The 10868-nt window shown below is 39.8% G+C and overlaps 1 protein-coding gene across 1 annotated transcript; it reads left to right on the top strand.

Moving 5' to 3' along the window:
- Window positions 1-1627: 1627 nt before the first annotated feature.
- LOC131619175 (uncharacterized) lies at window positions 1628-2059 on the top strand. Its single transcript, XM_058890301.1, has one exon. The coding sequence runs from the start codon at window positions 1628-1630 to the stop codon at window positions 2057-2059; it is 432 nt and encodes a 143-aa protein (XP_058746284.1).
- The last annotated feature ends 8809 nt before the right edge of the window (window positions 2060-10868 follow it).

The following is a 10868-nucleotide window of genomic DNA, read 5'->3' as shown; positions in this document are numbered from 1 at the left end:
GCGGAAGTGATTCTGAATCGACTCGCGTCTATTCCGAACCACTATCGAAACGATTATATATGTGTTTAAAAACCAGTCAAAGACTTGAGTTGAATGATAAGAGTATATGTTGCAGAATCAAAGCGTTTCTCTTATTGAAAATCAGATTAACTTTTTGTATGATGGACAATGTTTGCAATGCAGTAAGAGTGATAGAAACAAATATACAAACACTTGGTGATAATGATCAAATTGAAGGTAATTCAATGTGTGGTAGATTGTGATGTTTATGTAAGTACTTAATTCACAATCTTAACACTCGAATCGTTGATCAATTTGCTATTATAACCAAATATGAACAGAATGTAAGTGAAAAGGTAAAAGCGACAAGAACACGATATTTGTTTAGGCAGTTCGTCGATCGTCCTCTCTACGACTACGTCTGCCCCCAATTCCAAATTGAAATTGGGTAATCTTTCATTAATGTTGAAAGTAGTATATACAAAGAAGATAACAAAGCGATAAACGATAAACCAATTATGTCGATCCTTTGAATCTTCTTCCCCCTTAATCTTGAGTCAGATCAAGGTTATCCAAGAGCTTCACTTTGATTCCCTTCTGCAGTGTCTTGATTCCTTGAACTCCCCGTTCCTCAATCGTTACACTCAGCCGAATCCTCAATGAATGCCTCTTGATAAAAACCCCCAAGAACCACCCGTCGTGGAGGACAAAACCCGCAGATTTTATTCACCAACAAACCCCACAAACCTTCACCCACTAGGAATCTTCAATTCCGTTCCATGGACGTTATCGAACTCATCACTAACCCGCAACGCAAGAATGATTATGTGTAATTGTGTTGGAGATGATGAAGAACGAAGATGAGAAGCGTTTGTGTATCTTTCAGTCGTTGGTGTTGATGAATAATTAACCTTTGCACAATATATATGATAGCTTAGCAGTTGGAGATGAGAAAAACAGAATTTTTGGCATTCTTGATCAGTTAGGTCGACCTCTTGTAGAGCTTAGGTCGACCTAGCAGTGCTTGCAGAGTTTTGCTCCCAGTTAGGTCGACCTGTTTAAGGAGTAGGTCGACCAGAATCCTCTCAAAATGCATTCTGGGGACATTTTCACAGATTAGGTCGACCTAGTCGTTGTGTAGGTCGACCTAGCAGACTGGTATGTAGATTTCATCAATTTAGGTCGACCTGGATGATGTGTGAGTCGACCTAGCAGAAGTATGTGGATTTTTCTCCATTTTAGGTCGACCTGGGTTGACAGTAGGTCGACCTAACTGCTGGTTTTCTGCGTTCTTCTTGATCTGCTTGTGTTGAGTCGACCTAAAGTATACTAGATCAACCTGTACTTGTCATGAGTGATCAATGCTTGCTTTTCTTTTAGTTTTCTGCTTCCGCCTTGTTGTTTGAATGCTCATTTGAGTTTGCCATAAATCAAAAACATCTTTGAGTGTAATCTTGTATTCACAGTAGAGATTAAAGAGAATGAGGTTGCAAGTAAAGAGGTCACGGGGAACAAAAGGGTGGTGAAAGAAAAAGTAGTTACACCGAAACCGGCGGTTAAACTCCCTTTCCCAACAAGAAATAAAAAGAAAGAACAACATGAGAAAATTTTTGAGAAGTTCTTGGAGATGTTCAAGAAACTTGAGCTGAATATTCCCTTCTTAGAGGCACTTGAGCAAATGCCAACCTATGCAAAATTCATGAAAGATATTATTTCAAAGAAGCGGACCACCGAGAGTGATCCGATTATTCTAACTGAAACTTGTAGTGCTATTTTGCAGGGCATGAAGATTCCGGTTAAAAAGAGAGATCGAGGTTCAGTAACTATTCCGTGCACCATCGGTGATAGGTCTTTCAAGAAAGCTCTGATTGATTTAGGAGCAAGTGTAAGTCTTATGCCATTATCCATCTACAAAAGATTGGGAATAGGTAAAGTACAAGATACACAAATGACACTTCAGTTTGCTGACCAATCGGTGAAAAGACCGTACAGAGTGGTAGAAGACGTGTTGGTGAAAATCGACAAGTTCGTATTCCCTGTAGATTTTGTTATTCTATAGATGGCCGAAGATGAAGAGATACCAATCATTTTGGGGAGACCATTTTTAGAGACCGGGAGATGCTTGATCGACATAGAGGAAGGTACGATGACCTTGAAAGTTTATGATGAGGAACTAAAGATTGATGTGCGAAAAACCATGAAGTACAAAGATGACATTGCCACAAGTCAACACATTGAGGTAATTGATCAAATTTGTGATGAAGGAAATTCTTTGACAACACAACAGTTACCGTTGGAGATAGTTATGAGTTTATCAATCTTTAGAGAAGAGGAGGTAGTTGATGAAAAAGATAGTGAAGTTTTAGCCATGATGGAAACAACATCATTTGTCAAAAATCCTCGCCACAACCGATGGGAGGAGCTAAGGCAACCGTTAGTGGAGGGAAGTAAAGATGAACCAAAGAAGGGGGCTGAACTAAAACAATTACCGGAGAACCTCAAATATGTCTTTTTAGACACTGAGAGTAAATGTCCGGCCATCATAAGTTCTCACCTTGAATTCCTTCAAGAGGATAAACTTGTCAAAGTTCTTAAAAAGCATAAAAGCGCTCTTGGATGGTCCATTGAAGAGTTGAAAGGAATAAGTCCAACAATTTGCATGCACAAAATCCTAATGGAAGATGATCACAAACCGGTTGTCCAACCTCAACGACGACTCAATTCAGCGATGAAGGAAGTGGTTAGAAAGGAGGTGGTAAAACTTTTGGACGCATGGATGATCTATCCAATATCTGACAGTTCATGGATGAGTCCAGTTCATGTGGTGCCAAAGAAAGGTGGAACTACCGTCGTTAAGAATGAAAAAAATGAGTTGATTCCCACGAGGATAGTTACAGGGTGGAGAGTCTGTATTGACTACCGAAGACTAAATCTGGCAACAAGAAAAGATCACTTCCCGTTGCCTTTCATCGACCAGATGTTAGAAAGGTTAGCGGGTCATGACTATTATTGTTTCCTCGATGGCTACTCGGGGTACAATCAAATAGCTGTTGCACCTGAAGACCAAGAGAAGACCGCGTTTACATGCCCTTTTGGTATTTTTGCTTACAGAAGAATGCCATTCAGGTTATGTAATGCCCCGGCCACATTTCAAAGATGCATGCAATCTATTTTTTCCAATATGCTTGAGAAGCATATGGAAGTATTCATGGATGACTTCTCGGTTTTTGGTAAGTCTTTTGATAATTGCTTAACTAACCTTGCTCTTGTTTTAGAAAGATGCCAACAGACCAACTTAATCCTCAACAGGGAGAAGTGTCACTTCATGGTGCGTGAAGGTATAGTTTTGGGCCACCAAATTTCTCATAAGGGAATAGAAGTTGACCAAGTCAAGATAGAATTCATAACAAAATTGCCTCCTCCCATGAATGAAAAAGGTATCCGAAGTTTCTTAGGGCATGCGGGTTTTTACCGTAGGTTCATAAGAGACTTCTCAAAAATAGCAAAACCTTTAACTACACTTTTAGTTAAGGACAAAGCTTTTATTTTCGATAAAGAATGTGCCGTAGCATTTGACACAATAAAACAAAAACTAGTGTCAGCACCAATTGTTGTAGCCCCCGATTGGTCTCTACCTTTTGAGATCATGTGTGATGCAAGTGATATTGCAGTAGGGGCGGTTCTAGGACAGCGTAGAGAAAAATTATTACATGTTATTTACTACGCTAGTCATGTGTTGAACCCTGCACAGATGAACTATGCAACTACTGAAAAGGAGTTGTTAGCGGTTGTTTATGCCTTTGATAAATTCAAGCAATATCTGTTGGTTTCTAGAGTCATTGTTTATACTGACCATGCTTCCTTGAAGTATCTTTTTGCTAAACAGGACTCTAAACCAAGACTGCTAAGGTGGATTTTACTACTTCAAGAGTTTGATGTGGAAATTCGTGACAAGAAAGGGTCTGAAAACACTGTGGCCGATCACTTGTCTCGAATGTCATCTAATGAAGAGACAGAAGATACGCGCCCAATAAAGGACGAGTTCGCAGATGAGCATATCCTCGTTGTTATTGGTGTGCCTTGGTTCGCTGACTATGCGAACTATCTGGTAGGTGGTATTATCCCTAATGATTTTGACTATAACCGTAGAATAAAGTTTTTACATGATTGCAGGTTCTACTTGTGGGATGATCCTTTCCTATACAAGAAGGGACTCGATGGCTTGATTAGAAGATGTGTACCCGAGGAGGAATAGCGGGATGTGCTAAAAGCATGCCATGACTCAGAATATGGAGGACATTTCAGTGGTGATAGAACAGCTGCAAAGGTCTTACAATCTGGTTTATATTGGCCCACATTATTCAAAGACGCTCAAAGCATTTTGAAAGAATGCGACAGGTGTCAGAGAACGGGGAATATTTCAAAAAGGAATCAGATGCCTCAGAAGGGTATACTTCAAGTGGAATTGTTTGATGTGTGGGGTATTGATTTTATGGGACCTTTTCCACCATCTTTTGGGAAGAACTACATCCTTGTAGCGGTGGACTACGTTTCTAAGTGGGTTGAAGCAGTTGCTCTTCCTTCAAATGATGCTAAGGTGGTAGTGAATTTCCTCAAGAACAACATTTTCTCCAGATTCGGTGTACCCAGAACACTCATAAGCGATGAAGATACTCATTTTCTGAATAAGTTGATGGAGAATCTGCTGAAGAAGTATAATGTGAAGCACAAGATTGCAACAGCTTACCACCCTCAGACTAGTGGTCAGGTAGAGGTATCGAACAGGCAAATCAAGCAGATTCTCGAAAAAACGGTGAGCGCCTCAAGAAAAGATTGGGCGAATAAGCTAGAAGATGCATTATGGGCATACAGGACTACATTCAAAACGCCCATAGGCATGTCACCTTATCAGTTGGTTTATGGTAAAGCTTGCCATTTGCCACTCGAGCTTGAGCACAAGGCGTTTTGGGCTTCTAAATTCCTTAACTACGATATTGTGAAAGTCGGTGAGTCTCGAATTCTTCAACTACATGAGTTAGGGGAATTTAGAGATCAAGCTTATGAAAATGCAAAGATGTACAAGGAACAAACAAGGAAATGGCATGATCAAAGAATTATCAAGAAGGACTTTTGGGAAGGACAACTAGTGTTGTTGTTTAATTCGAGGCTGAAGTTGTTTCCTGGAAAATTGAAGTCAAGATGGTCAGGGCCGTTTGTCGTGCACAAGGTATTCCCACATGGTGCGATTGAAATTAAAAACCAAGCCAATGGGAACATATTCAAAGTCAATGGACAGAGGTTGAAGCCCTATTATGCTGGGCAGGAAGCTGGATCAATTGGTCATGTGCGTCTCACCTAATGAGGTGGACGTCCGTCGAGCCATGCGACGTTAAACGAAGCGCTTAGTGGGAGGCAACCCACTATTTTTGTTCTTAACAGTTTTCGTTGTTTATTGTTTTTGTTTTGTAGGTTGTTTTTGAAACACGGCGATCAAGGAGTGAAAAGAGCAGAAAATCCAAGAAGGCCAATATTTTCTGAGAACAGTGCCTGACACGGTCTGACCGTGTTGGCTGACACGGCCGTGTCACACTGATAAAATTTTTTGAGGGCCAAAAATTCCTTTTCCAGACCCGGACACGGTCTGACCGTGTTGGCTGACACGGCCGTGTCACACTGGGTATTTTTTTTGAGGAACAAAAGTGGTTTTCCAGACTCGGACACGGTCCGACCGTGTTGGCTGACACGGCCGTGTCAGCGAGCCAGATTTTGAAAATTTGTTTTCTCTTGCGTGTGGGTCCCGCGCGCCCCACACTTAAACCCTATTTTCCTTTCTCTTCCCTCACTTTTCTCTTTCTTCCTCTTTCTTCCTCTTTCTTCCTCTTTCTTCTCCCACAAAAACTCCTCACCTCCATTAAACCTCCAACACAAACCTTCATCCATCTCTCTCTAATTTCATTTTTCCCCACACCCACTTCATAAAAAGTGTTCCATTCGTCGTTCTCCATCTACCTACGGTGGCCGTTTTCGCTAACTCGCATTTTTAGTTTTTGTGAAATTTTCAGGTGCCCAAAATGCCTCCAAAGAATGCTTCCAGAAGAATGTTGAACCGACGGTTGAGCCTGACAACGAGAATGCTCATGGGATCACATTCACCCACCCCGCTCATGAAGTCCGGCATGCAAAACACAAGGACCGATGGTTAGTTCCGAACAGGTATATGTGTCCTTCTACTTTAGCTGAATTGGGTTTGTCTGAAGATGTGCATATACTGTTGAATAAAATAGGGCTGTTAGACTTTATGGAGCGTACGACACCAACTTATGAACGGATAACCTTGGAATTCTTGAGTTCAGTGGAGTACAAAGTCCATACGAACTGGGAAGGAAGACTCCCTATGTGTACCGGTGCAATCACCTTTCAGTTGTTTCAGGCGCAGCACCGGTTGACTCTAGAGGAATTAGGTGTTATCCTTAGTGTACCCGTAGATGGACCGGGTAAATTTCCTGCAGATTTTGTACCAGGAAGGTTTTGGGGTAAGATCATAGGAACAAAATATGTTGCTAAAGACGCGAAAGCCTCACGGATTCACAATCCATGTTTTCGTTATGTGCAAAAATGCTTGGCTTATTCTATGTTTGGCAGGGGTGACAGTCAGGGAGTTATTTCCCAAACTGAGCTTTTTCTTATGTCCTCTATGATCTCGGACACTCCGGTTAATGTGGCTGCTTTTGTGGTCGCACATTTAAGCAAAGTGGGAAAAGCGGTTTCTGGTGACATTTGTGTTGGAGGTATCATTACTCAAATAGCTAAATTTCTTGGCTATGACCCGGTGGTGTATCATCATGAGCCCGTCGCAGGTATGACTAAACTGGATATGCTTGCTTTGATTAACCAACTTGTGATACAGATGAACGGTACCAATTACGAGTACAAAGTTGAGAAAACGGTGGTCATGACTCTTCCAAACCCTGCACGTACGTCCACCCTTAGCGAGGAGAATTGGCTCTATCGTTAAATTTTTAGGAGCAGTTTTCAGTTTCGGTCGAATGCCGAAATGGAGCATATACAAGTAGAGACGGGTCAATCATCGCAAGGTGGTAGTCAATCTTCCTCTTTCACGAGTGAAGAATGGCAATGGATACATGGTGAATTTGCTGACCTCCGAGGTGAACAAGCACACCAAGGTCTGGAGTTACACCGTCAAGGAGCTGAACAAACTCGTCAAGGCGTGATGATGACAGAGATGCATAGCATGATGCAACAGTTGATGTTGCATTTTCCTCCCCCTCCTCCTTAGTAGGATGCTCTGTAAGTCCTCTCCGGTGGGTACAAAAACATTGGGGACAATGTTTAGTGCAAGCGGGGGAGGGATTTTATCAATATCTTTATCTTTAATTGTTTTATTGTTTGAAGTATTTCATTTTGAGTTTGTTATCGTTTGAATTTATATTTTTTTTCAAGTAGTGTCAAAAGTGTACCAGGGTGAAGATTGGTGCCGAAGGCATGAGTTAATGAGTGGGAAATGGATGAACGACACAACCAAAAGCTAATTTCTCAAGGCATTTTGGAAGTAGATGTAGCCAAAAATGTTGGACGCGACTTGGTGAACGGAATTGAAAGGCTAAGTGAAGAGATCAAGCCGGAAAGAGATGTCACACGACATGAAGGGTGTGTGGAACTTGCAAACTTAACCTACCTGGTGAGGAATATAAATGGCCAAACACTTACAGAGATCACCAACAGTGTGAAATCAGGTATGACTTTATCTCCCTAATTTTGCGTCTGTCCTACCAACGCAATACAATTGTGAAATCACACAAGAGGCATTTGTTTGTTTTTCTCCTATCCTTGTTTTTTTTACCATTGTTGTTTCGTTTGTGTCATATCCTTCGTGTACCCCATTGAGCTATTCCCCCTTGTTTGTTTTTTTTTCTATTCCATCCCTCGTGTTTACCAGGTTCGTTAGCACTTATCGTTGTTGATCTCAGTACCGTGTGAAAAGTGTAAGTTTGGGGTGGTGCATATTAAAATAAAGGGGCAAGTGTGCAGTGAAATAAACAAAAAAAAGGGGCAAGTGTGCAAAGAAAAAGTGTAAGTTTGGGGTGGTGCATATTAAAATAAAGGGGCAAGTGTGCAAAGAAAAAGTTTGACACACTTGCCCAAAAAGAATTGAAAGACTCGTTGACTCGATCACTTGAGATTTCGGTGAAAAAATAGAGAGTCTAAGAAGAAACCCCCACACATGCATGAACACAACAACGAGAGAAGTAACATAAGTGTAGAAAAACCATTGTATACCCTCTCCTTGTCTATCCGACCTCCACCTCAGCCCAATTACAACCCAAAAAGCCCTCAAATTGTGTGAATTCTTTTTGTGTAGTGAAAGTAGGATGTTCGCAAAGTCAATGGTTGATATCGCATATCATGATCTGAGCGACAAACACTCTAACCACGAGAGACTTTGTGAGACGTGTAAAAAGTTTGCAGGTTAAATGCACCGTGATGTGAAGTGTGATGGACAACAAGGCGTGATAAGCCCCAAAAGCTGACTCAAGGAAGAAAGTCAAGTTGCGAAAGATATCGGCTATGTTGTGGTACGAAAAGAAATCCAAGGTGACCTTTGTTTGATCGCTTGCATTGCTTGAGGACAAGCAATGAGATAAGTTTGCGGTTGTGATCGGTCACCATTTTACACTTAATTTCATCATGAATTCGACACACGATCGTCATGTTTGGTAACACTTTGTGTTTGTTTTCTAATGTTTTCTTTAAAATTATCTAGTTGTAGTTTATTTGTTTGCAATTTGTTTTTGTGCATTTTCATTGTCAATTAGGTGCTTTTGATCTCGTTTGGTAATGGTTTCAGGTTAGCTTCGGATTGATGAAGGATCGCATGTCCAAGAGGTGCGCAAAAGGGAAGCAAGGAACAAAAAAGAGCAAGGAGGCAGAGGCAGACACGGTCTGACCGTGTCACCTGACACGGCCGTGTCAGGCCTCCTGAAGAACTTTCCCCCCCAAGACCAGAAGCTGACACGGTCTGCCCGTGTCAAGTGACACGGCCGTGTCAGCTGTGCGGACAGAATTTCTGATTTTTACGTTTTTACAAAATTTAAGTCCCGAGGGCATTTTTGGTATTCTGGCTGAGATCTGAAAACCTAGAGGGATTAAAAGAGAATTGAGAGACAATGAGAAGGCACTTTTTGGATTGTACGATAGAATTGCAGAGAAGAGAAGATAGCTTCATCAAGGTTGTGGAAGACGAAGAGATTCAACAGTGGACACCATTGAAGATCAGAGTTCTCCTAATCTTTGTAATTTCTAAACTTTTCAATTGTAGTTTCTTGAATATTATGAGAGGCTAAACCCCCCAATGCCAGGGGGTGTCCCTGATTTGAATTGTAATGACTATGATCTACGTATTTCTTTAATCAAGTATTCATATTTTGCAATTTAATTGTCTAATGTTTTTATGCCTTCTTTGTTGGACAAACAAAGATTGATCACCGGTTAACAATTTGTAGGACTATGATTGTTAAGGTTTTTAGGCAATTGAATCTGAGATATCACCTAGGACTAGGGATACCGTAAGGTTATATGAACATTCTTGATTATCTACATCTTTGGTTCACAAACCTTTGTTTCTAAGGACTTAGGCAATAGGATTGCAAACCAAAAGGTTTTCACTAAGGACTTAGGAAAACACCCTTAAGAACAAATAGTTGCACCATATGAACTTGTTAAAGAGATCTTTTTACAGAGTCATTATAAGGCAAATTGTACACCTACCTTAGCATTGCTCTAAATTTATACATTAAAGCTCAATTTTAACTTTAGCTTATTTTTATTATTTTAGCTTATTTCGTTGATCATTTAAAACAACACCCCTATGCTCTTTTGTTTAAATTGACTTCGTATAATAACTTGTATTTCCTACGCAATCCTCGTGATCGATACTTGGGGTAAAACCAATTATAACTACACCGGTGAAAATAGTACACTTGCTATTTTTCCGATCACCTTAGTTCCACGAATTTTTGCTTTAATGTTTGATCACACCGTGATCCTTTTTCATAGTGGCACGATTTGATGACTAGCGCGTGATAGTGTCACGATCTTGGACGTGAATTTTCCATTGATGAAATTAACTTTTCTTCGTAAAATTCTTATTATTTCTTCTCATTTACCATATTTACTTCACTTCTCTTAAACTACTATTTTTTTCACTAGAACTTAAGACAAATTAAGTTAAAATGACTCAAATTACATGACAATACTAGCTTTACTTTTCTTCATATAACATTGTCTCTTCCGGCATTGTTGATTCGTGGGATAAGGTATATATCATGTCATAAAATTTGTTTACAAATAACATATTAATGTTAAAGTAATTTTCGATTATAATTCAAAAGACGTGATATTCAATTTTTCCCACTATTTTATGTAGATGTTCAACGACAAGACACCTTTCACTCCCAATAACTTAGAAGACGTCTGTAAATGTTGGGTGTTTGTGTTCAACGCGTTGAGTGAAATGGGGGGGGGGGGGGGGGGGGGGGGTTGGTATTTTATCATGACTTTGTCTTTGATGGTTGTAAATTTATTTTTCTTGCTTAATATGAGTATAATATTTGATGAATATTTAACTAATATATGTATAATATACAAGTTATTTATTTTGTGTATAGGTTATAATATATTTGATAATTTGTATACAAGTTAATTTTGAAAAAAAATACAGGTTTGTAATATATAGAAAAATAAAACTAAAATTAAAAAAAACAAATTATTTAATCACGGTTACTATAGCATTAAAAATATATAACCATATAATCACTAGGTATCGAACCCATGACATTTTGCTTTATATC

This window comes from Vicia villosa, linkage group LG7 (assembly GCF_029867415.1).
Source record: "Vicia villosa cultivar HV-30 ecotype Madison, WI linkage group LG7, Vvil1.0, whole genome shotgun sequence".
NCBI classification, from domain to species: domain Eukaryota; kingdom Viridiplantae; phylum Streptophyta; class Magnoliopsida; order Fabales; family Fabaceae; genus Vicia; species Vicia villosa.
This window is presented reverse-complemented; position numbering and strand designations above follow the sequence as displayed.

Coding starts and splice junctions, on each gene's coding strand:
- LOC131619175 (XM_058890301.1), top strand. CDS start 1,628: ATGTTCAAGAAACTTGAGCTGAATATTCCCTTCTTAGAGGCACTTGAG.